This window comes from Lissotriton vulgaris, chromosome 9, assembly GCF_964263255.1.
Source record: "Lissotriton vulgaris chromosome 9, aLisVul1.2, whole genome shotgun sequence".
Classification (NCBI taxonomy): Eukaryota; Metazoa; Chordata; class Amphibia; order Caudata; family Salamandridae; genus Lissotriton; species Lissotriton vulgaris.
The window spans coordinates 411,621,572-411,648,421 of NC_141697.1; the positions used below are offsets into that span (position 1 = coordinate 411,621,572).

General features: G+C 50.8%; 1 protein-coding gene across 1 annotated transcript in view; it reads left to right on the forward strand.

Annotated features, from left to right (window-relative positions):
• Positions 1 to 26,850, forward strand: part of DYNC1H1 (dynein cytoplasmic 1 heavy chain 1) — a 1,654,074-nt gene that overhangs the window by 18,958 nt on the left and 1,608,266 nt on the right. Inside the window, exon 2 of the mRNA XM_086937823.1 lies at positions 16,933 to 17,020. Within this exon, the coding sequence (XP_086793949.1) occupies positions 16,933 to 17,020 (88 nt within the window). The remainder of the gene's footprint in view (positions 1 to 16,932; positions 17,021 to 26,850) is intronic.

Consider the following 26,850-nt stretch of genomic DNA (forward strand, 5'->3'; position numbering starts at 1 on the left):
GGGCATAGGTTGAAGGGAGGAATGGTGGAGAAAGCCGCTGGGATTGATGTGAGGCTCGGCCCTGCTGCCCCCTCACCCCGGTGTGAGCTACGGGCTGGGGCGCGACTCCCCCACCCCCCTCCCCACCTGCTATATACGGTGGGACCCAGGACAGCTAGAAGACATCAAGGACTGAGGCGAGCCGGGATCGGCTCAAATGGCGATGCCTGGCCGTAAGATGGCCGCCGCCTGGGACCTGAATGACTGAATGAAGAGCACATCAGGCTGTTCCTTCTGAAGCTGTAGCGCACCTCCACCTACTTGCCCTTCACAGTGAGTGCCCTGCTTTACCCTGACAGAAGCTTTGTAAAGAGCTGAAATTCCTCACAGGATCGGCTCGGATGGGGATGCCTGGCCCTAAGATGGCCGCCGCTTGGGACCCCAAGTGATCATTGGTGATCACTTGAAGCTGTCCCTGCCCCCTTTTAACTCGCTTATTAACTCGAAGGCGCGACCCCTGCTCACTGGGTCACGTAAACAGATGAAAGCGCCCCCCCCTCCCCAGAGATCTGCCCAATAGATTGCAAAAAATTGAGCTCCTTCACGCTCCGGACTATGCCAGATCTGAAAATGGTCGACGCCAATCCACCTCGGCATTAAGAAAATGTTATTTAACTCGCTGCCAGGTTTAAGACTACACTTAAATCGCCAAGCCAAATGCCTATACAGCCTAAGGGCATACCCAAAACGCCCAACCAAGCGCAACCCGCCCTCCACATTTCCTGTCTTGTTGACAAATTAGGTCAGCCTCCCGAAGCCTAGAGATTGCCGGACCCTATGATGGCGACCAACAAGGACTACCCTCTGCTCTGCTTCAACGACGCTAGCGACTCCCGGCCCACTCTAAGGTAACAGACCTGCTCCAAGCCCCCTGCCGCAACCACTCTTATACCTTAGTCCACTCCGTGCCCCCCCCTCCTCTTGCGCCAAGCCCCCGCAGCAACCACTCTTATAACGTAGTCCACTCTGTGCCCCCCCACTACTTGCTCCACGACGCTTTCTCCCCCTTCAGCAACCACCACTATACTTTATTATTTATTTATTTAGAAGTTTTCTATAGCGCAAACAAGACCCGAAGGTAGCAGAGCGCTTTACAGTAAAAGGAATGAAAAGGTGAACAAAAAGACACGTAACAAATAAAGGCGATCATCGAATGACAATTGGGGAGGAGAAGTTCGTACAATAGGACTTCTTGGTAATAGGATACAGAGATAACACATAGTTCTGGGGATGGTTGTTGATCCTAGTTACCTGGAACCTAGGGAACGGATGCGGAACAAGGATTTGAGTTGGCTCTTGAATTCCGCATAGGACGGTATGGTTCTGATATGCGGGGGGGCTAGAGTTCCATATTTTGGGGGCATTTCCTGTGAAGGAGCAGTCCGCAGTTTTCTTTCTGGTTTTTGGTAGGATGAGCAGCAGAGAGTTAGAGCTTCTCAAGTTTCTACTTTGGCCAGCTTTTGTGAGCTTGTTTGCCAAGTATTCTGGTTTTCCGGTGTGGAGGGCCTTGTGGGTTAGGCAAGCCGTTCTGAAGGTGCTACGCATTTCCACCGGGAGCCATTCAAGTTCTTTGAGTGCTGGGGAGATGTGGTCAGATTTTTTAGCATCCTGTGATCATTCTTGCTGCCGCATGCAATGTTGTTTTTAGTGGAGCCAGGTGTGATTTGGGGATGCCTGTTAGGATTGAGTTCTCATAGTCCAGTCTAGATAGAACTAGAGCTTGCATGGCTAGTTTAAGGTCCTTGTTGGGAATGAAAGGTTTGATTTTGTTCAGAAGTCTGAGGTTAAAGAATGCACTTTTTGCCGAGTTCTTAATGTGGTTTGTCAAGGTTAGTTTGGGGTCTAGGGTGAAACCCAGAGATTTTACGGAATCAGCTAGCGTGAGAGAACCTTTAAGAACATCGATCGACTTCAGCCACTCGATGATTTGAGGGTTGTCTTCTTTGTTTGAGATGAGAAGAGTTTCGGTCTTGTCGGGATTGAGTTTCAGGTGATTCTTTGTCAGCCAATCTTGAACATCATTTAAGACTGCATTTAGTCTGTGGATGTCGTTAAGTGAAGAGGTTTCCAGGTAGATCTGTGTGTCATCCGCGTAGAGGTGGAAGTGGATATTGGCATTCCTGAGTAGTTTGGCGAGCGGTTCCATATAGATGTTGAAGAGCTGAGGAGAAAGTACTGATCCTTGGGGGACACCCTTGTTAACTTGCTGGGTTTCGGAGGTGAAGTTCTTCATTTTTATTATTTGCGAGCGGTTGTGTAGAAAGGAGGAAAACCAATCGAGAACTACCTCGCCGAGGCCAGCTCTTACTTGCAGAGTCTTGATGAGGAGCTTATGGTCCACCGTGTCGAAAGCTGCGGATAAATCAAGGAGTATGAGGAGGCAGCACTTGTCAGCGTCAAGGGAACCGTGAATGTCGTCTATGATGTTCAGCATCGCAGTTTCTGTGCTGCGGCCTTGCCTGAAGCCGGATTGGAGGGGGTCCAGGAGATTGATGTTATCCAGATGATGAGTCAATTGCAGGAGAACGCATCGTTCCAGTGTTTTGGCGAGTAGAGGGAGGTTGGATATCGGTCTGAAATTGTTCAAGTCAGTAGAGTCGAGACCGGGTTTTTTCAGCAAAGAGGTGACTTGTCCCATTTTTAGACAGTCGGGGACCACTCCGCTTTGTAGGGAGCTGTTTATGATTTTGCCCCAGATAGGTCCTAAGGTGAGCTTCATTTTTTTGATTAGTGAGGGAGGAATGGGGTCTGAGATGTGAGCTGATGGTTTGGAGGTCGAGATCAATGAGATTATCTCAGTTTCCTGCACGTGGCGAAAGCTTAGCCAAAGGAGGGGAGAGGGGCTGGATGGTAGGGCCTGTGGGGATGGCCGCGTTGTTCTTCGGGAGGTGTAAGTTGTTGATGTCTAGAGAGAATTCGATTTTTGAGACTTTATCATTGAAGAAGGTGGCGAAGTTATCGCATAGTTCTTTGGACGCCTGCAGGGGTGAGGGCAGAGGCTTGGATGTTTGATGTCTGATTATGTTGTAGAGCTCCTTAGGTCTGTTTTTGGAATTGGCTAGTGCCTCTCGGAAGAAGCTGGATTTCTTGTTTTTGATATGGTTGTTGTACTTCCTGCGGGCTGTTTTTAGTTGTAAGCGAAGGATGGCTGTTGGGTTGTTTCTCCACTTTCTTTCTTTGGCTCTCAAGGTTCTTCTTTCTGCGTTGAGGTCCGCATTGAACCAGGTTCTAGAAGGGGTGGCACAGCTTCTTTTGAGCTTTAGAGGAGCTAGATTGTCGAGAATGGAGACTAGCTCGGAGTTGTAGTGGTCGATGAGATCATTGGTCGAGAGGTGCAGAGAGTTGTCTGGAAGAAGTGAACTTAGCTGACCTCTTGGTCTTGGGGTACTTGGGAGAGGTTTCTCGACCATTTGGAGGGGTCTTGTGGAGGTTTAAGCAGGATGATGGGGTGATTGATGTGAAGTAGGATCATATGATGGTCTGACCAGTCAACGAGAAGTATGTGGTTGACCGTGATTGAATTCTTTTGTGCAATGATGGCGTCCAGTATGGCTCCTTTGTAGTGTGTCTCCTCAGTGCAATGTTGAGTAAGGTTGTTGTCGGCGAGGAGGCTGGATAGCAATCTGATTAGAGGGTTATGGGATTCGTTCCATCGGAGATTCAGGTCACCAAGAATTAGGATGTTGGAATCGCCAAGAGCGTCTTGTGCAATCAGGTTGGATAGTTGATTTCCAAACTCGTTGTTTCTGCCCGGGGGGTGATAGAGTAGATGGCACAGTAGAGAGTCATTGTCTTTGGTTTTGATGACAGCGGATAGACATTCAAACGAGTTGTACTCGAAGGAGGAGGTTTCTGTGATGCTCCAGCTGTCCTTGTGGATGATAGCAACCCCACCTCCTCGTTGTTCTATCCTGTCTTTGGAGATGAGGGAGAATCCAGGTGGTACCAGCATGTCTAGGCAGGGAGGAGATGTCTTGTTTAGCCAGGTCTCAGTGAGGAACGCAACGTCAATGTCGTGTGCGAGGATAGCTTCGGTTATGTCTGTTGCATGTAGTGAGGCCGATCTACGGTTGATTAGGAGGCAGTTGGTGATTTTCTCCTGATTGCTGGTGGTTTTGTCTTTAGCCTCTTTAGGTATAGCGGTGAGGACTGGTAGACTCTGTCGTTTGAGAGTGGGTAGATCTTTCTGGTAGCTCGTGATTACTTGGATTTTAGATTTAGGTGAAACTGAGATGGGAGAGTCGTAGGTACTGGCTAGTAAGGCTGCTTCTCTGTCTGACATAGGAGCTTCTGATCTGCGCGGTCTGGAGGTCAGGTGTTTTGAGCCTGCTAGGGTGTGAGATGAGATTGTGGTCAGGGGCCTGGTGCATGGGGCTCTGGAGGATTCGGATTTTTTGGGACTGGAAACCAGGTCCTTGGGATAGGGATCGATCACCGAGGGCTACTGTGGGCCCCTGGGTGGTGTTGGCGAGGAGGGGGGTTCGGAGAGGGGGTTTGTGGGGATTACAGGCTATACCGAGGTTAAAGAGGATTTCTATTAAGCCTTGGGTGATGGCGTCGACCTGGTTTTCAAGGGCTGTGAGCCGCTTTGTTATGGAGTCAATGGGGGGGTTGTGGGCAGCTGTTGTGGGGCCGAGCGTGTTATAGTTCGAGAGAATGGGTTGGGAGACGGTGGAACCTGAAGTGGCCACCAATCATTCGTCGTGGCCAGTCTCTCACGGTCGATACTACCAGACCAAGGGAGTCCTGCCCCCCATCAATAGCTCGTCCCGTCCAGCTTACATAATATGCAATAATGTCACCACACACACCAGTTTCCATCGAACCACCCATGTCGATCCACATGAAACCGCACAGCGCGAATGCCTACACTATTAGCTTCCCCCCTAACCTCTCTCATAAAGCGAGAAGAAATCACAAACCTAATCTAATTAGACATCACCCAGAAACGCTATTTGCAGACACGTACCACTGCTTCTTCAAAGGACAGGTGAAGATGGATCTCGTCTTCCACACAGAAAGACCTGAGAGCTGGAACACCACTCTAAGAATGCAACTTCACATATCTAAAAGGACGACCACCTCACATTGCTGTAAACGACCTCTGTTCAAGCTGCACCCCAGCCCCCCTCCCCGATCAACCGGCCCCAACAGGAGAAGCAATTATCTACTTCCACTCCCTGAATGAGACCCCCAGCCCCCCCCCCCCCCAAGAAACTCTTCCCACTCCTCCGTCCACACGAACCGTGATAAGGAAGATCAGTCCTCACAGCCCTCTCAATCCTATCCTCCTCAACATTACTCAATCATCCCACGGGATCGGTCTACTGACCCCCTTCTATCTCCTGAAGAAGAGCAATCCTCCTTGCCCCCTCAATCTCATTTTCCTCAACAGCACATCATCATCCCTCGGGCTTGGTCTATTGACCCCCCCCACCCCCATATCACTCCTGCAGAATCATTGAGGAAGAACCCACGACTAAACTCCCTACTGAGGGTCGCGAAAAGAGACAGCAGGGCTGACCCACTCCGCATTAGACCTCACAAGTCGAACCTGCCCCCCCACCCCACGAGATGTCCCAACCCAAAACTGCTCGCCACCAGCCCCGGAAGATATGGCGCACCGGCTGGAACTACTAGAAAGCCAGCTAGAAATTATATTCAGAGGCCTTGATGAAATCCTTTCTAACCTAGACAAGGCGCGAAGTCCCAACATTCCAAACTAATGGCTTCCTATCCGACTGACTTCACCCCCCCCTTAAACCCCAATTCGGGACCGCAACTGCCCGCGGGAATTGACTGCTGAGGCCTACTAAAACCGACGCTGCGATCCCACTTCAATCTCTCACAGGAATTAAAGCCCTCACGTCTAGAGCTCAGAGCCACACTAATAAAGATGTGGAGACCCAAAAACAAAGACCATCTAGAACGAAAGCAGCAATGTCCGCTGAAGAAGCTATGGACCTAGCCTCCACTTATGACTCCCCTTTCCCAATTTTCACTAACTCCAACATTCAAGTGATCACGGGCTTCGGAAGAGACCTCCCTCTTGTGAAAACATCAAGACCCCGCCCTCCCTCACCTCCATACCGAGGGCCCCATTAGGAAAACATCTGAACAAAAGTAATCTAGCGACTGACTGCATGCTCATTAACTGCAGATCAGCATCCAAGCATGCAACGGAATTAGCTGAAGCCACCCTCTCTCAGGACCTAGACATTGCGTTCATCACGGAGACAAGGCTAAATGAGATCTCCCCACCCTGTCTAGACATGCTGGTGCCCCCAGTTTTCACCATCATCAACCAAGACCGAAAAGGTCAACACGGGGGTTGTGTTGCCATCATCCATAAAGATGACATTGACATTGCTGTATTGAACCCATGCAAATACAGCTCTTTTGAATGTCTATCTGTCACCATCAAGACTAAGGATAACCACCCTTTAGTTGTTCACCTTCTCTATCACCCACCTGGCAACTACCCCACTTTTGGTGAACACCTATCCGACCTGATTGCCCACTGCGCTCTCAAAGACGCTAACTTCATAATCCTGGGTGATCTCAACTTACGCTGGAACGAAGCCAACAACACACTAATTCAATCTCTCAATACTCTCCTTTGTGACAATAACCTTTCCCAACACTTCTCTGAAGAAACTCACAACAAAGGAGCGACCCTGGATGCCATCATTGCCCACCAAGACGCAATCACGATCGACAACATCCTCCCAGTGGACTGGTCGGATCATCACATTATCTTATTCCACATCAACCACAGAGTCCTATCCCTGCCTCCTGTTCAAGACCCCCTTCCCCCAAATGGTCAAGAAATAAATCTCACCCAGATCCCATTGAATGTCATGGAGGATAGACTAAAGTTGCTCCTACCTTGCGACAAAGATCTCTCCACAAATGACCTCACCTCGCTCTATAACACAAAAATGGGAGTCCTTCCTGACCAACTAGCACCCTTGAAATTAAGAAAAAATCTAGCCATTCCATCCAGATCCTGGTTCGGCTCAGACACTAATGAAGAAAGGAGACTACTAAGAGCCGCAGAAAGATGTTGGAGGAGCTTGCCCACTACCTGCCATCCTGACAAACTCAGAACTATCCGGAAGAAATACAATAATCACATCAAGAACAAAAAATCTATGTTTTTCTGCTCTGCTCTGGAGACTGCAAAAAACAGACCTAAGGAACTCTTCAGTATTATTAGACAGCAAACCTCCGAACCAGATACTTCCCTGGGTCAGGCCTCCAAAGAACGATGCAACAACTTCGCCAACTTCTTCAATTATAAGATCTCCAAGATCGAGCACTCTCTGGTCACCAACTGCTCTTCCCCCTCCCATAGCAGACACAGTGGGGTGCTTGGTAGCGCCTCCCCTCCCACTACTAAAACCTGGTCACTCTTTCAGCCCATTCTAGAAGAAGAGATAGTCAAACTTATCTCCACCTCTAAACCTTCATCTCACACCCTTGACCCCCTTTGGCTCAACTCACCAAAAAACTGAAACTCTACCTAGCCCCACTGTGGTGCAGGATTATCAACAGCTCCTTAAAAACTGGAGTAGTCCCAGACTGTCTGAAAGTGGGACAAGTCACTCCACTGCTAAACCCCCCCCCCCCCCACGCCTGAACAGAAATGACTTAAATAACTTCAGACCCGTCTCTAATCTTCCTCTTCTTTCCAAAATCCTAGAAAGATGTGTTCTCCTCCAACTAACTCTGCACTTGGACAATAACAACCTACTCGACTCACATCAGTCGGGATTCAGGAAATGCTGCAGCAAGGAAACTGCAATCCTCAACGTAATTGATGACATTCACAAATCATTGGACTCAGACCATTGTTGCCTCCTCGTTCTCCCAGACTTTTCGGCGGCATTTGACACGGTCAATCACAATCTTCTCCTCAAAGCTCTCGAAGAAAGGTCTCGATTCGACGACCTGGTCCTCAACTGGTTCTCTTCACTCATGTACAACCGCTGCCAAAGAATCAAAATCAGAAGCTTTGAATCCGACCTTCACCCAGTCAAGAGGGGAGTGCCCCAAGGATCAGTGCTCTCCCCCAACTCTTCAACATCTACATGGAACCCCTCGCCACCCTACTCAGAAAAGCTAACATCCCCTTTCACCTCTACGCTGATGATACCCAACTCTACCTTTGAAATCTCCTCTTCTAAAGACATTCATAGATTCAATGCAACTTTGGCTGTCAAGCAACCATGTAAAGCTGAACCCGGACAAAACCGAACTACTCCTCATCTCGAACAAAGAGGAGAACCCACAAATGGTTAAAATATCGTTGCACACAATGGGAACCTCACCTTGGCTGACTCCGTTAAATCATTAGGCATCACGCTAGACTCCAAACTAGACTTGACCAAACACATTAAGATCTCGTCAAAGAGTGCTTTCCTTAACTTGAAACTACTAAACAAAATTAAACCTTTCGTTCCATCCAAAGATCTCAAACAAGCCACCCAAGCATTGGTGTTGTCACAACTGGACTATCGAAAATCAAACATTCTATGAAAAGGGCTAGATGGACGCCAAGGGAGCATGTGCTCGAGAAGAGACAAAGGTCACCTACGCAGCGGATGGTCTGTGTATCAACGTTTGGGCCCCATACACACCCCTTCCAGAAAATTATTCGAAACTCTTGGCACCTAGTGGAAGAGGTTTTGCCTGATGTCGGATTACCCCTGTTTGCACTCAAGAAGAATCGGAGTATAGGGGAGCAGATTACATCTACACAACCTCAAAAAAAAACGAGATACCCAGAGTACCATCTTTGGAATGAATCCAGTAAAGGGCCATCGGAAATGTGGTACCTGTTCTGTGTGCAACATGACAATGGAAGGTTCACTGTTCACAGATGGAAAGAAATTCTGGCGGCATGAGGAACATACTAATTGTAAAACCAAGTATGTAGTATACGCGATCCAATGCCCGTGCCAAAAGGTGTATATTGGCAAAACTATACAGGAGGTGCGACAAAGGATCATTCAACATCGGTCCAGAATCAACAACAAAACCCTCACTGCCCCACTTGTGGCTCATTTTTTACAGCATAACCACAGGGTGGAGGAGTTGAAATGGATTGTGTTATCAGTGATCAAAGTTGGTGGGGGCTGTGACCCAGAAATACGTCTGTCCCTGAAGGAAGCATACCTTATACTGAAATTTGATACAGCTAACTCCGGACTGAACGAACTGTCTGAAGTAAATAACCTAGGAGATGTTCTATATTGACATCAGCTGGTCCGTGTTCATGTCAGGTCATGTTCCCTGTTTGACTTGTCTGAAGTAAAACAACCTACGAGAGGCTTCTGCATCTTGGTTGGGAGTGTCCATGGTAGTGTCAGTTCAAGCCTTCTCTTTCGAGTCTTAATCACGCAGTGCGAGTGTTTAGGATTTGGTTCTAATGTAGTACCGGACTACGAATACCATCATTCCCTCTAATATGCGCCCCCTTTAATTGTTTCTACCTTGCTCGCGGCGTTCTAATGCCAGACTCCGTCTGCGACCGGACTACGAATACAATCATTCCCTCCAATATGTGGCCCCTTTAATTGTTTCTACCTTGCTCGCGGCGTGCTAATGCCAGACGCCGTACGCGAGCCAACAGAGCAGGTCGTCCCTGCGAAAAAGTGAGTACAAAAGCTGTGGATAGCGCATGTACATGTATGTTTATTTGGCATTGGAGAGTCGGGAGACTTAAAGATGTTCTTCGTCATTTTCGGCCAGGTCCACTTTGAAATGTATCGACGAACTGAGAAGTCGTCTGTTTGAACCGAAGACCAATGAAAGGCCAATCCCCCTCTGATTGTATACGCGACGCAGCCTAATGCGAAGGTATGCTTACTAGCATTTATAGCTCTCCTCACAGAACGCTGTGGCATCTGTTACAATAAGAGGTCTTTATTTCTACTCTTGTCCGGTTACAGAATTCCGACACTCGCAAGGCAATCCACTAACTGCAACGTTACAGGAGTGACGCACAAGTGCCATGTTCAGGTATCAATTTATACCATCTAATGAGTCTTGAGTCTGAGTTTTTAATTTTTAATTCTTAAAAATATTCATACAATACTTACACCAACTTCCATCACTATTATTATTTACAGTATCGGCTCCATCCAGTCCGTGTCCTGAGGAGAACCCATAATATTGTGGTTCGAAACGCGTTGACCCCAAGCCCGGGACAAAGAAGAAGGGTGCTACTAGGGTCGTTAAAAATTAATATGTTCTGTTATCCCTAGCTTTGCAATCCTACAACTCATTATCTCATCCCTGGCTTAGTAAGACAGGCAGGCATTACTTATGAACCGTGTTGTCCGCCTGGCTTTTTGTACCTAATACGAAGGACTGGTTCCTAGCGCTAAATAACTGTTAGGTATCTGATTAAACTGTTGTTGGTGTTTTTTCTAAAATTGACAGTATTGATTGTGTATATTTTGAACACTTGTATATTTATTGCACACTTTATTTGTTTGTATGTATTCTTTACTGTTTGATTACTGTTTTTTTGATGACCTCTACAAATCAAATGAAAAAATGGTTTTCTAAAAATAGTTAAAAATACTAAAATAAAATAGTTGATCCCCCAGAACTGATGGGCTGGGTGGTATCCAAAATTCTAAAAATAAATCTGTCTGGCTATTTGCTTTGTTGAGTACATTTGAGTGGTCCAAGCCAGTCCAGATACAAGACCCAAACCTTTTCCTTTGCCCTGGAATCTATTCCAGCAGTCTCAACGTTTTTTCTTCCATAGAAAGATCTTTAAGGTCCACCCTTTGCTGCATAGCTATGAAAGACAGGATGTGGCGTGGGATCCCGTGCCTCCCCGCTGTTCGGGTCCTCTAAACTCCCGCGCCACAGCCTGCGTCATTACTTGTAATTGGGCCGCCAAATAGTACAGCTCGAAATGAAGGACCGCCAGTCCCCCCTCCGCCTTGGGACTAATTAATGTTGTCTGTGCCACTCTTCGTCTACCAGTACCCCAAATGAACCCCACCATGAGTGACTTTAGTGTCTTAAACACCAAGCACGGGATCCATAGCGGCAACGTTCTAAGAAGGTAGAGCAACCGAGGAAGCCCTATCATCTTCAAAAGGGCTAGTGGACCCGTCGCCGACAGCGGGAGGGCCACCCAGAAAGGCATGCTGCCCTTTAGTGCTCTTATGCACCGTCCTACATTTTCCTCCAGCATATCGGAGGCTCTGTGGTAGACATGCACTCCTAGGTACACCAAACAAGTCGGTTCCCACCGTACTTCCCTACGCGTAATGGGCTGGGTCTCTTCATGCTTCATTGGAAAAAGGCGTGTTTTTGTCCAATTAACTCGTAGCCCTGATATGTCTCCGAACTCCGATAGCAATTTCGCTGCTCCCTCTAGCGCCCCCCCTGCATTCTTGAGAAACAGCAACAGGTCGTCATACAATGAAATATATTGCTGGTCTCCCCTGTACCATAAGCCGTCATAGTTCTAGCCCTCGCCGCCAGTGGTTTCATAGCTAGAGCAAACAACAAAGGGGAAAGCAAGCATCCCTGCCTCGTTCCTCGCGCCACTGGGTACTGAGGTGAGATCAACGAGCCCACTCGCACCCTGGCTACGGCGGATTTGTACAACACTTTTGTCCACAGCACAAAGTCAGACCCCAGGCCAAAACGTTCCATCGTCTTATATAAATATATCCATTCTAAGCTATCAAAAGATTTCTCAATGTCGACAGACAGCACCATTGGGTTTTGCGCCCTCGGTTGCTTCTCTTCCATTATCCGCACCAACCGCCTAACATTTGTGGATGTGTTCCTAGTCGGGATAAACCATGCTTGGTCATCGTGGATTAGCACCATCATTTGCTTTAAGAGGCGGGTCGCCAAAATTCTGCTCAATATCTTCTAATCAGTGGTCAACATTGATAGCGGTCGGTAAGAGGCCGTGCTTTTCCCGTCCCGACCAGGCTTCTGGAGTGGGATCACCAAAGCCTCGCGCATAGAAGAAGGCAGTCGGCCTAATTCTTTCGCTTCCCAGTATACTTCTACAAGCCTCAGCCTCAGCGCCAGTGCGTCCACATACTTCCTGTAGAACTCTATTGGTAGGTCATCCACTCCCACTGTTTTATTGCGAGCCATGTGCTTAATAGCGCATCTGACCTCCCCCATCGCTGTTTCGACCCCGGCATTTCGCGTGGTCTTCCTCCAAATGAGGAAGTGTTACACCACCCAGAAAGGTGTCCATTTCGAGGTCTCCTGCCACCAACGAACTTTTGTACAGGTCTTCGTAATACTGTAAAAAAACAGTGCAAAATCTCGTTTTGGGTGTACACCTCCACTCCCTCTAGGGCCAATATGAAGGAGCCTCTCTTCGCTGGATTGGCCAGTCAAGCCAGCAATGTTCCCGCCCTGTCCCCTTCTGCATGTTTCTTTGCAGTGTAAGTTTTGTAGTCAAAACAGCGCAATTTCTCCACTGCTGCCGCTACCCCTTCCTTCTCTGCCATAACCTCCGCTTCAGTTTCAGGGTGGCCAGGCCTTGCTAGTTCAGCCCCGTGCAATCTGCCTTCGGCTGGGGTTACCTCCTGCATCAGCACTTCGCACCCCTACATGCTTCCCTATGCAGATCCCCCTGATGACTACCTTAAAGGCGTCCCATTCCACCTCTCTCGTGGAGGCCGTTACAGCATTCTCAGTAAAATAGTGGGTTATCCCTTCGCCCACCTCTCTCTGGAATATCAGGGCCTCCAGTGTCTCAGGCCGTACCCTCCAAGTGGAGAGTGACGACACCCCGGTCATCCAAGGCATAGTAAATAACAGTGTGTTGTGATCCGAGATCGTTCTCGTAAGGTACTCAGTGTGTACCACCACGGGCACAACGGTGAGCACAACACCGTGTCCAAACGGACAAGCAAGGTCATGCATCCCCGAAAAGTATGAATAGTCCCTTTCTAGTGGGTATTGCATGCGCCACACGTCACCAGGTTCCACCTGCTCTGCCATTCCAGCCTGCTTTTAGTCAATCTGTGTACAGGGGAATTTGCTAGAGGGGGATGTGACCTATCTAACAATACATCCTTCACAGAATTAAAATCCCCCCCCCCCCCCCCCCATCACCACCGGGCCCGCCAAATAATGGGCCAGTGATCTTGACAATCGCTCAAAAAAACGCGGTTGCTCAACATTAGGCGCATAAATGCTACAGAGCGCTATGTCCCTACCACAGAGCCTACCCACTATGGCCACAAACCTGCCTTCTGGGTCTATTGTCTGTTTTGTTACCTGGAAAGGAACTCCAGCCCTAATCCATATCAGTGCTCCGTGCGCAAAAGCTGAATATGTAGTGTTAAACAATTGCCCCCTCCACCGCTTCTGCAGAGCGACTCCCTCCGCCCTAGTGAGATGAGTTTCCTGGAGAAATGCTATGTGGACCCCTCTGCGAACTAGGTATGCGTTAATCTTGTGGCGCCTCGTCATCGTGTGGAGCGCCCTCACATTCCAGGTGATACATCGTAAATCCGCCGTATCCCCCATTGTTAACAGGTATTGTCAGCTTCCCAATTCATACTTCATAGACTGCACCGGTGAACACCAAACCCCAAGTCCCCTCCCAACAAATCAACATGTCCCTCCCTCCAAGAACAGGTCCTAGAACCAAACAGCTAGTCCCCATCCAAACCAATGAAATGGCTAACACACACCTAACCCCACCAGCAGTCGCTGAGGGAATGCTTTATGGGCAATGAGGGGGACTTTGTGCCGACGGGCCGCCGCCCAACTTCCGTACCTCGTCCGCCCCAATTAAGTCCCAAATAACTAAGAACCTCAATTAACCCCCCCCCCCACCCCCCACCTCAATCGCCACCCGAACCCTCTCAAGAGCATTTTAGAAACTAGCACACCCGATACCCAGCTCCTTTGAGGATAAAAGTCCCGCCACCCCCCAATCCCGCTTCAGTTCCCATGGGCTTTCATGATCCATAGTCCGTAGATTCCTCGTCCACTCTGCCCTGACCCGCTCTCCCCTCCAGATACTTCAGCCATCGTCCAGTATCCCATCCGCTGTCGCCGGAGTGATCTTCGGCAGACATACACTATCAACTTCGGAGATTTCCGTGTCTGATTGTTCCTTGTCCTTCTCCGAATCAGTCCCTCCCGGGGATCTTGTCTCCTGCTCTCCCGACAACGCTGATATCTCCTCCAGCACCCCTCGCCGCTCCGCCTCCGCTTGTAGAACCGATGGTCTCTGCAAGCCTCGTCGTCTCTGTCGAAGTCTCTGCGATTTACGCTGCGGCAAGCCCTCAGGGACGGTTCGCAACCCATGGTCTCGGCCATCCTTCCCAGCTCTATAGGATTCCAGCCAAACACAAGCATTATCTGGAGTGTCATGGAAACATGTTTTGCCATCTACTATTATTCTCAACCTGGCCGGAAACAACAGAGAGTATTGAAGCCCCTCTTCCCTCAGTTCCCTCTTGATGGCCAGGAAGGATGACCGACGTCGTTGGGTCTCAAAGGTATAGTCCGGAAATAGGTTGACCTTACTATTCCCGACATGGTAAGGGCCATCTGGAGTAACAGGTCCCTGTCCCGGAAGTGCAGCAGTCGGGCCACCACCGGCCGTGGGGGGTCGTCCCTGTGGAGGCGGCCTGGCCGGTACTCTGTGCGCTCGTTCTAATGTGTAAACGAAGATAGACCCTTCCGGCGCCACCACTGTCTTCAGCCAGGACACGAGATATTGTACCATATCCGGACCCTCCGCCTTTTCCGGAAGACCTACGATGCGAACGTTGTTCCGTCGGTTCCTACCTTTGGCTTCCTCGGCTCGCCTTTCCAGCACCCCAATACGATCCAAAGCATTAGACACCGCGGCCTTCAGATACTTCTGCGCCGGCTCGACTACTGCCATCGCCCCCTCCACTGATTTCACTCTGTCCGCCAATTTGGCATGGACTGCCCGCAGGAGTCCCAACCCCGTGGCAGCCTGCGCTATGTCATGTTGAAGAGCAGAGCGGGTGTCCGCAATCGCTGATAGGATTTTGTCGAGTTGAAGCTGCAGGTTGAGGTCCTGCGGCGCACCAGGCTCATTGTGTTCCGTCCGTCCAGGGGACTCGTTGTCGGACGACTGAGTACCGTCCTTCCCCTTCGATTTCATCATGGTGGGGGGCGTCAGCAACTGTTCCAGCCACCCCTTGCAGCCTGCTCAAAGCTATGTGGCTGTCCCCTAGCGCTCCCTCCTAACTCTCGCTGAGGATGAATGTCTCCCACGTAGCTCTCCCCCTGCTGTGCTAGCGTTAGTTTCCAGCGTGTGCCCACTACTACCTTCTACCACACCGAATAGTCCTTCGCCTCCAGGGCCTCGTTAGCCCCCCCCCCCCCCCCCCCCCAGTTCAAGCACGCACTCTAAGCCTGTCGGCTAAGTATCGCTTTAAAGACGTCTCTACCTCCGGGAAGCTCTGGTCAGATCGAGTCGCCGGGGCTTCAGTACTCCCGGGCTCACACGAGTCACGCCTCCTCCTTGGTGCCCCCCAAGTAGGGCCGATCAGTCCGCTGCCCTGGGAACCTCAGCTCCCAGTTCTCTGTGCAAGCAGCCACCCCGTCCTCCAGCACCTCGTGACTGGATAGCTACACTCACTGCTGTATCGCCGCTGTGAGCCTGCCGCCGTTCCGACCGCTTCCGGGTCCTAGGCTCTCCTCGCGGCACTCACAAACCGCCGGCGATCCGGGCAACAACGTGTCTCCCCAGCCGCAACTTCCCTGGGATCTCCCTCTCTGGCTCACCGGACCACCATTAGCGCTCAATGTCTCTCCAGTCTCCGGGTCACGACTTGCAGCAGTCCCGGTATCCCGCGCCCGCCTCCACAGCCCACTGATTCGGGCTTCGCCGCTCCCCGCTCACCGGTACCAGTCTGGGCCCCCCTCTCGGCTCGGCGGACCGGCTCCGTTCTCACTCTGCTGGCAATGTACCCCGCGTCTGGCGGTCCTCGATTTCCTCTGACACAGCTCTGCCCGCTCACAGCCGCCCTTCAGGCGATCATCGGCCCGATTCCTGATTGCTCACCATAGGGGGTCACTCTGCTCCTCTCCTCTGTCTCCCCCAAGCCCTCGGGGGGGCCCCTGAGTCACCGCCGCCGGTCACTCAACTTCCCTGAGTGCTCCCGCGTCAGTGACCTCAGATATAAGGAAACCTATATCACTTGTGAGAGGTGCAAGCACCAACTCACACAGGCTGCAATAGTAGGCATGTAGTCACAGTTTAAGTGGACTTCCATGTTTGGCACAATACATGTTGCACCTCATGGTAGACCCCTGGTGTACCTATGCCCTGGGTACCTTAGCACCTTATACTAGGTACTTGAAAAGGTATACCATTAGCCAATTGTGGAGGTACAAAAGTACTTACCTGAACCAATTTAGGTGAGAAAGCACAGTTGCTGGGGTCCTGATTTACAGGATCCCAGCATACTAGGTCAAAAACACAAGGACACCAGGCATAAAGTGGCGGAAACCATGCTTGAAGAATCCTACCATCCTACAGGGATTGGCTAAATTAAAGAGAGAATTTGTAATAAGAGGTTGTAGAGGATAGAGTTTTATAGTGGCAGTGCGCTGACAAGTGTGGATCCTATGATGGAAAAAGTTTGAGTTTCATAATGGAAAAAATAAGAATTTTTGGAAAAATTTGAAGAAATTACAATTTTGTGAAATATTTGCAGTAAAATTATTGTTTAATCCTCTATAGGTATTTTTAACAATTGTTTCAGCGGTGTTGAGTTGTAAATTTGTTTTTGTCGACACTCACAGTATGGCTTCTCCAGCGTTGTTTTTATGACAAAGTACACATGATTCTCAAAGTTAATTAGATGTTCTATTTGTATTTATTTGCAGAGGATGTTGGTGATGAAGGGGAAGAAGAGAAGGAATTAATTTCCTACAATGTTAACATTGACATTCATTATGGACTAAAGTCAAACAGGTGAGTGCTTTTTCGAAGATGTCACAGATTGATGCAAACAAACGAAATTTCAAATCCGATTTCACGTTTAGGTTTAACTTGTGAACTGCAGCACCATTGGGTTTACTTATCGAAAATCTGCTATCGAACCATACTGCCATAGCACTTGCTTCTTCCATGTCCTGCCACCCCACCCACCCCTTGTCTCTTTCACTGCTGCCCTTTTTGCTCTGCAATCGAAGTGGGCTTATACTGCTCTTTGAGCGGATGTTTTCAACAGGTTGCTTAACATATTTTTATTGTAGTGCTTTATTTTTCCACTTTTCTAAGTTACCCTTGAAAACTGTCATGTACGCAGACTGAAGCAGCCTTCCACTATGAAGAGTGAAGGTGCCATGAGCATGTAGATTTGAAAACCTAACTTCTTCCCAAAATAGTTACGTTTGCAACTGTTTTCTCTGGTTGGTAAAAGACTAATCTGTATGAAGCCTGATTCAGAAACCTACTGGATAATTTCTATTGTATCTTCTCTCACTTTTTTGGAAATGTGTGGTGCCAGTAATCATTGGCAATGGAGGACTCACACGCATCTTGTAGCCACATTCGGAGATGCCTTAGAAAATAAATTATGGTGAGCTCTTGTGCACAATTAATCTTGAATGATGTTCACTTCAGATATATCAAGATCCCTCAGCCCAATCTAGACCCATATGTACCCAGACTTCTCAGTGGGAACTTATTAATAGTAAGAACCACTTGTGATCAAGCATAAACTAAGTTATGATGAATACGTTTTAACAGCAGATTAAATTACTCCCTCTGCATCAGACTGGAACAGGAAATCTTTCCATAGCAGTGCTCCTGTGTGCCACCAGACCTACTCCTTATACCGCGAGAAGTAACAGTGCCTTCTATTGTGGATCTAAAGCTTCGCTCTGCTTTTCTGTTTTCACATGATGTTTAAACATTTCCAGAGTGCTATAGAATGATGTCCCCACCAAAGCGACATGTTTCAAGCCTTGGCGTGACTGCAGGAAGATATCAGTCACAGCATTGCATGAGGTGCGTCGGGGCTCGGGGCACAACTCTTAAGTCTTGCAATCCGAGACTTGGAGGCTAAATTGTATGTATTAGAACACACATAGTAGTTGTAGCCTTCACAAATGGCCTGCTTGTTCTAAACGCCACAAGCCTTGACTCTGTCCCTAGACTGTTTGCACAACCATTCAGCTTCGAGCTCGTGGTCCTCCAGTTAGTCAGAGTCCAATCCCAAATGCTAACAGAGAAAATGAAGCAGGACTCCACCATGTTCTGCGCTTGATTCCAAAGTGAAAGTTGAAGAGCGTCTCAGAATCCGTTTTACTCCTTTGTAATCTCTGGATACGGAAGAGATTCCTCAGTTGGTCATTATGTACTGTGACACTGCACCAGTTTGAGACCTTCAAAGAGGCAATGCTGTAAATTTTGAATGTGCTTCCGGCTCAGTCTGGCGAGCCTTCAGGCCCCATGGAACTGCAAGGGTCTCCTTTCGGATTACAGCCGACTAGTCCTTGCCCTAGTGTCATCTGTACCGACACCGTCCCAAACTTCCACTCTGGCCCCAAGATACGTGCAGGTTCCTGCCACTATGAAGTCGGTGCTAATGCCAACGGATGATGGTTTGGCACCAGCGCTAATTTCAGGCCCGAACAGATATCTGCTTGAGATGACCCATGTTGTGCTATGAAATTACAAAAACTTGACCAGCCTTCAAGCAGCCTGATTGTAAACCATTGTCTCTGCATCATCACACCTGCCAACAGAGGTTCCTTTCTCTTTTTGGCTCTTATTCTGATCCTATGTCAGAGAAAGAGGCACCCCAGGATGGTGATGTGGACTGCTTACTCTGTCATTATACCGAAGAGGCCTTGTACATTGATTTACAGAATGCCAGGGTGCTTGATACCTCTTTTGTGACAGAGGTTGACTGGTCATGTAGGCCATCAACAGATGAAAACACTTTATTTTCAGTAGTTCTTAAGTCGACTAAAACACTAGAATTAACAGCTACCTTTCATTGAGACCAAAACAAGCATTTTGACAGAAATTCTATAGTCTGGGTCAGTAACTTTTTGTCAATTTTTTATTTTTGTATTATTCAGCATCATAGTCTGGTATAACAATGGGACAATAGAGCATGCAAACCCCCTGAGGTGGAAAGATCAGCGTATTGCAGTCCAGTTGCTCATATCTCAGGGTCATTACATGCCCATATTCAGCAGAAAAGATGCTCAGATTAGGTCCACCTTTCGTATGGGTACATCCTTATGTAAGAACAAGAAACCATAAACCCACAACTCCTCTCCTGCCCCCACTACTCCCCTCCCCTTCCCCACTCCCTCCCCCACGCCCCCTGGTGGTGTTTTCGCATAGTAAGGAGTTGAGTGATATGGATGTGTTGAGAGGGCAGTTAGATAAGGTTGGTCTTGGCCTGTCCACGGGTGATAAGTATGTCGGCCTGGCTTCCCTGATGGGGTTTAGAATTGGAAGAGGTGCATAGCAATTATGGAGGGTGGGCATACCGCTGATGGCAAGCCTCGAGACCGATAAGTTACCAGTGGGCCCCATTTATATTCAAAATTCTTATATTCATCTCGAAAGATGTCAGTCAGGCGCTCCAAGGAAAGTATCCTCCACAGACGGGAGTGCCACAGCAATATGGCCGGAGGATATTTCTTTTTCCAAGTGGCCGCTATGGTGAGTTTAGCTGCTCCCAGCCCACTTGATTGCCTTATCGGCTCTCGTTTGGTGTTCCAATACCCTCTTCTGATACCCAATAGTGCCCCCTCCATGGTCGTCTGGATGGGGTACCCCATCATTTCTTTAATATGTCAAGGGATTTCTCCCCAGAATGGCCGAATGCCAGGGCAGTCCCACCAAATGTGGCGAAAGTCCCCCTGCATACCACAGCCCTGCCAGCAGAGATCTGAGGTGTCAGGGAAAATTTGTTTGAGTTTAATGGGGTAGAGATACCAATCAAGAAGTGGCTTATAGTGGGCCTCCCGCAGGGCAACCAAGTGTTTGTGGCTAGAAATATACCCCCAGACCTGTTTCCACTCCTCCCCTGTGATGTCTCAACCTAGCACCTGATCCCAAAAATGCATGTTGCTCGCCCGTGAAGTTTGTATGGTACTCAATAGCAGAGCGTTGGAGTGAAGAAATGGCCACTTTCATGTTGCCTGCTTTTAAGACCAGCCGCTCTATGCCTGTCAGTTCCGAAGTGGCCTCCTCCCGTATATGTGGTTGCGTGACCCAGTGCATAAGCTGGAGGTAGTGGAAGTGTTTGCTATGGGGAATCTGGAACTCTTTTACAGCTTTCAAACGTCAGAATATCAAAGTTGTGGAAGAGGTCAGAGAGCTTTAGGGAGCCTCTCTCCTTCCAGCAGTCAAATGGCCCTTTGTGTAAGGCAGCGGGTAGGCCGGGTTGAAGTGAATTGGGTGTACGGGGAAGGGAAAGTGCTCCATCACTTTCGTCTCGTGATGTCATCCCAGACCGTGAGGGTGGTATGCGTTGGGGTGCTCAAATATGCGTTTGCCGGCCTATGTTTCTTGGGCTTCCAAAGGACATCCCAAATAAAGCGTCCCACAGTAGCCCGGTCAAATCTGGAGCCAGTGTTTTTCAGATTCCCATGCAGTCCATTCCATTACTACCTGCTCTTGTGCCGCTTGATAGTATAATGTAAAGTCTGGTAGAATCACTCTTACCTTGGGCGCCTCAGCACATGAAAGGGCAGGCAATCAGCACCTGAAAGGACAGGCAAGCCTTTCCCCCTTGCCAAATGAAGTTGGTGATCAGTGAACGTAAGCGAGAAATCAAGTCCCGGGGAACTCGATGGGGAGAGCCTGAAAGAGATCTAGGAATTTCAGCAAGACCGTCATTTTGACAGTGTTGATTCGTCCAAGCCAAGAAATTTAGAGGGGTTTCCATTTCTTAAAATCTTGTTGCGTCTGTGACACTATCGCAGGATAGTTGGCTTTGTATACATACCCAATTTTAGGCGTGAGATAGACTGCCCAGTAGAGGAGGGAATGTGTTGCACATTGTAAAAGTGTTTGGCGTCTCAGTCTCGTTGCTTCAGTGAGCGTGAGGTTGAGTATGGAGGATTTGGTAAGGTTAACTTTAAAGCCTGCTACCAGTTCAAAACCGGTCAGTTCTTCCTGAACTGCCTAAATAGAGGAGGGAGGGTCCCAGAGAGTATGCAAAATATCATCAAAGAACAGACACTTTATGGTCTGTGCTTCCAAAGCTGATTCCCCGGATCTCTTCATTAGCTCGGAATCTCTCGGCTAAGGGTTCAATACTGAGGGCAAATAAAAGGGTGGAGAGTGGACAGCCCTGTCTCTGGCCCCTGCTAAGGGCAAATGGGAGCGAATTGTGCCCATTGACCAGTACTCAGGACTGCGGGAGATGTTAATTCGCCCGGACCATATGGAGAAACCTGTCTCCGAAGCCAAATTTTCGCATGGTCAGCAAGAGGAATGACCAATCCACCCTGACCAAGGCCTTTTTGGCGTCTAGGACCACTGGTATTGCCGGGATGTTAAAGTTGGAGACTTTCTCGCCGGGTTCATGCCACGGAGGGCAACGAAGCACAACATTAGACACGCCCACATCACAGCGGTTAGGGGCACTGGGGAACAGGCTCCGCTCCTTTTAGCTGATATTGACATGGCCTTTGATTCCCTCAGCTGGGTTTACCTTTTTGCATTATTGTCGCGACTGAATCTCGGCCCCCACTTCCTTTCCTATCTAAAGCTATTATATACGGACCTGCCGGCGTCCGTGAGGGTGGCGGGAGCACTGTCCACCAGATTCTCCATTGGACGGGGTACGAGGCAGGGGTGCCCCCTCTCGCCATATTTATTTTCCCTTGCGATGGAACCGCTGGCTGCCTGGGTGCGTATTGATGCGCAGCTGCGGGGCTTTGAATGGGAGGCTGGCCCGTCGGACAGAATAGCGCTCTACGCTGACGATGTCCTATTCTTCATTACTAATCCTAACAGATCGGGCCCGCGGGGTTTGGACATTATGAGGATTTTTGGGGAGGTGTCAGGGCTGCATATGAACCCACATAAATCGACCCTTCGGACCCTGGGAGACTGCGCTTGGGTTGGGTCATGGGCGTCCCCGTTACAAGTGGCGGTTGGGGGTCTCAAGTATTTAGGAGTATTTGTAACTGAGATTCCTACTGTTTCGTGGGAGCGGAACATAGCGCCGGTGTGGGACAGGATAAAGGCCGACTTGAAGATATGGTCGCGTATGCCCCTCACAATTTATGGCCGATCGGCCATCTTTAAAATGGTAGCCCTCCCGCGCCTTCTTGATCAGTTGCAGTACCACCCCTACCCGATTCTGCCTCAGTGGTTCACGCAGGTGAACTCTGCTTTGGGACAATTTCTGTGGACAGGTGGCGCTGTACGGGTGGCTTTGCGCATCTGGTTCCTGTCAACATATTGTGGTGGAGTGGCAACGTCGGACATATTGTCATATTATCAAGCATCCCACTTACTGCTTCTAAATGAATGGTGGTATGGGGCCAGAGACGACCCAGCGTATGCAGTGGAGCGGCATCTGATGGGGTCCTATACTCTTCACACAATCCTGTACTCGGCACCGCTAAAGAGGGGGCTGGCGCGGGGGCGTGGCCAAGATGGCGGGGTGAGGAGTCGCTTTCTCCCGGAGCTCCCGACCCAGCCCTAGCCTAGAGCCTTTAGAATCGCCTGTTCTCCCCCCCCCCCCCCCCCCCCCCCCCCCCGGCACATTAACGGACGGGGAAGGTGTGAGAACCAGCCAGGCAGTCTCGGGACCGGAGATTTGCCTTGCGGTGGCCCGGGACGCGAAGGCTGGAGCGTGGCGTAGAACGGCGCTGATCGGAGCCGGAACGGAGGAGGACAGTGACCGAATTGGGGCGGGGAGCAGGTCTCTGCCCAACGCCCGACGAAGCCTGCAGTAGCGCTGTGGAGGACGGCGGCGGAGCGCCTGGGTGCCGCGGCGGTGCTAGGTGACCCAGGAAGGTGTCGGTTGCCGGACGGGACGCCCCTCCCCTTGGGGACGGCCCTTCCACGACTCGAGGCCGCAGCTGCGGCCTGGATTTCCATAGGCCTGTGGGCCGGAAGGGCGGAGCGGCTGGAGATATAGCCCGAACAGGGGGCCTCGGAGAGGGGATCTGGGGCCAACGCCGACCGGAGTGCAGCGCTGGAGGTGTTTCCACGGGAGCGGCGCACAACGAGCCTCGAGCCTGGCCGGAGAGGAGGCCCGTGACTACGCCGGCGCCGAGGGCAGTGACGCGGCTGGTGGAGGTGCGCAGACCCGCCGGGGCCGCCCTGGAGAGTGAGGAGGGGGACGGCGGACTGCTGTTGGACACTGCGCCCTTGGGAGAAGTGAAGGGGCTGGCTGGCTGCCCGAGGACCACGACGGAGAATTACAAGTGAGGAGACCGGGGGTGGAGGCGAGCCTGGCAGTTTGGGGCCTGCGCCACAAGGCCGGCGGTCGGGCTCCGGGCCTGGCACTTGCTCGCTACTCCCTCGTGGACTATAGGTGGTGTCCGGACTAAAGAGGGCGTCCCCATAGCCTTGGTGGCCTGGCAGCAGAGCTCCTCCGTAGCGGGCTACGAGGTGCGATATAACCGGGGGGTTCACTGAGACGGTTCCCCCAGGAGAGAGGAGTGAGAGGCATCACCCGTAGCCACTCGGGGTATGGCAGCCAGGAACAGCTGGAGGAGACCGGACCCGCAGCTATTGAGAGGTCTGGCCTGGGCGTGAGGGGGTCTCACGAGTTCATTGGGCACGAGGGCCTGTACGAACTGCACAGATGCCTGGCTCCTCAGCTACCGAGTTTGAAGTGCCTCTGGGGATTGCAGCCTTTGGGGCCTTAGGCGGCCAGCCAGTGGTGGTGGGAGGACGCCGGGCGGTTCCCCTCCCTCCCCCCAACCCCACGGCCACGACACACGGCCAGTGGATTTGGGCGCTTCGGAAGAGCTGACTGACCGTGGTGCGGTGGTCACTGGCACGACCTGCAGAGTGGACGCTGGCGTGGGCCTTCTGGGGTGGTGCACCCAGACTGAGAGCGGGCGGATCCCTACGACCCCATCAGGAAGAGACACGTGTGGTCGGCGATCGGAGGCCTGGTCGGCAGCGGGGGCGGTAAGGGGCGGAGCTGCCCGGCAGAAGGGATGGCGAACCAGAAAGGTAGTAAAAAGAATGAGCGCACGCTCCCGGAACTGCTTGGTAGGTCCCAGAACAGGGGGGACAGAAATCAGCCATCACCGAGCGCAGCGAGTGGCTCACACTCTGCAGGAGGCGGTGAACCGCCGGTCACCAGGTCTTTCCTGGAGTCGCTCTTCGACACGTTGCGCGATGACTTTCAAACCCTAAAGCATGAAGTGGCCGGGGAAGTCCGTGAAATCCGGAGAGAGGTGGATGGCCTAGGAGAGAGAGTGGCCACGATAGAATGCTCTACACAGAGGCAGGACGAGGAAATTACGCAGCTACAGCAAGAAGTGCTGCGCTTGAGGGACCAACAGATGGACCTCCAGGCACATAATGAGGATTTGGAAAACCGCTCCCGGCGGAATAACATAAGGGTCCGGGGAATTCCATCAGCGGAAGAGGGATCGAATGTGGCGGGATACCTGCGGGAACTCTTTATAGACATATTGGGCGAAGCGGCGGATTTCCCGATAAGGCTTGATAGGGCTCAGAGTGGGACCCCGGAGACGTGCTAATGCCCCACCCCCGGATATTTTGGCTTTTCTTCCTGATTTCCCACTGAAAGAACGAATCCTGGCGGAGGCCCGGAAAACACCCTCGCTGGCCTTCCGAGGGCACCCTGTGGCCTTGTACCAGGACTTGTCCACGATCACCCTACAAAAGCGTAAAGCGTTTAAAATCGCAACAGACTTCCTACAGCAACATGAAACGCCTTATTCATGGGGTCATCCTTTCCGCCTTATTTTTAGGTGGAACGGTGAGGTACATCAGCTGAGGTCCCTGCAGGACACATGTGAGGTATTAGGGATCACCGCGGAGGAGTAGGACTCCGCCACGCCGCGCAGGAGACTCACCTTGGAAGACTGATGGCGCAGTGTCTTGAGACGTAGAACATTGGTGGCGACTCAGCGTCCAAGCTCGCCCACCATCAGGGCCGAAATGGCGAACGCCATCCAGGCGGCTGCGGGAGACTCTGCGATGAGTGATGGTGTCGCGCTAACAGCGTGAGATTGCTCCGGGGGAGAACGACATAGCATTGCCGTTATCGCAGGCTTGGGGTCATGGAGGGTGGGGAGGGAGCGGAGGGTGGAAGGGTGTGGCTGGACGTCCACTTCGATACTTTACCACGGACTTGACCGGATGGACATGGCCGGGACAATTCTTCAGAAGGTGTTGGGGGACCTGGAAGGGGAGGGGGTTGGGGGAAGTTGGGGGAACGGGAGGGGTGCGGGAGGAGGGAGAGTTGGGGAGTTGGGGATCAGGGGGGTTGGGTGTTGGGTGAGGGGTGGGGTGGGTACAGTCCGTTCAGTGCTCTTGTTGCTTCCGCGAAGACCCAGTGAGGGTCGTGTCGCTGCGAAGGCTCACACTCCCTAATGTGGATTCGCTGCGTATATCACTTTGTTCTAACTCATCATGGCGTCCCTAAAGGTCGTGACTTTCACTGTCAAAGGGCTTAACAACCCAGTTAAGAGAAGGGCAGTCCTGTCCCTGCTGGAGAATACTCAGGCTGACATTTGTCTCATCCAGGAGACTCACTTGCTCACACTGGATTGCCATAGATTACGATCACGCAAATTCCCCATGCAGTTCTTCTCATCGAACACCACCAAAACAGCTGGGGTAGCGATCTTAGTGTTTACTTCCTTTAGGGGTGAGGTATTTACCAAATTCGCGGAGCAGAAGGGGAGACTCTTACCGCACAGGTTCAAACTAGGGACCCTGACATTTACCATCGGGACGATATACTGTCCGAATGAACAACAGGATAGCTTCCTGCGCTCAGCGCTAGTAGACATAACCGCATCTCCGGACAGACACATTAATTTGGGTGGTGATCTGAATATGGTGTTTGACTCCGCTACAGACAGGTCGGCCCAGCGGTCCCCACAGGCGGGGGAACTATCACAGCTGACAAAGTCCCAATTAATAGACCTGGATTTTCACGACCTTTTGGCGCTACTTGCACCCTGCAGACCGAGACTACTCTTTCTACTCTCACGCACATAAGACATACGCTAGGTTGGACCACCTTATAGTTACTGGCCCAGTCCGTGCTTTGGCCACGACATCGGAGATGGGGGGTCATTTCCCTATCGGATCACGCGCCGGTCTCGGGGAATTTTTCTTTGCCGGCTGATCGGGCTCCTCGTGGGGTCTGGCGCCTTAGAGACGCTCTCTTACATAGGAAAACAGTTGTGCAGCGCGTTACCGAGGCAATCAGGGACTTCCAAAACACACAATGACAACACAGACACCTCAGTGGCAACTCAGTGGGCCGCATTTTAGGCGGTAGTCAGAGGGGAATTCATTGCGATCTCCTCGGCAGAGAATAGGGATCGGAGACAGAAACGGGACGAGCTCACGCAAAAAGTTAAGGAACTTGAAGAGGTGCATCGTCGCACAGGGTCCCCCAGGATCTGGAAGTAGCTGAAGGCAGCGAGGAAACTCCTGTCCTCTTTAGATATGGATAGGGCGGAATATGCGGCGTTGCGGCTGAAACATGCTTATTATACGGGGGGGATAGGTGTGGTCGCCTCCTGGCGAGCAAACTCAGGGTGGCCTACGAACGCCACCGGGTGAAGGAGATCGCGGTAGGGAATGGC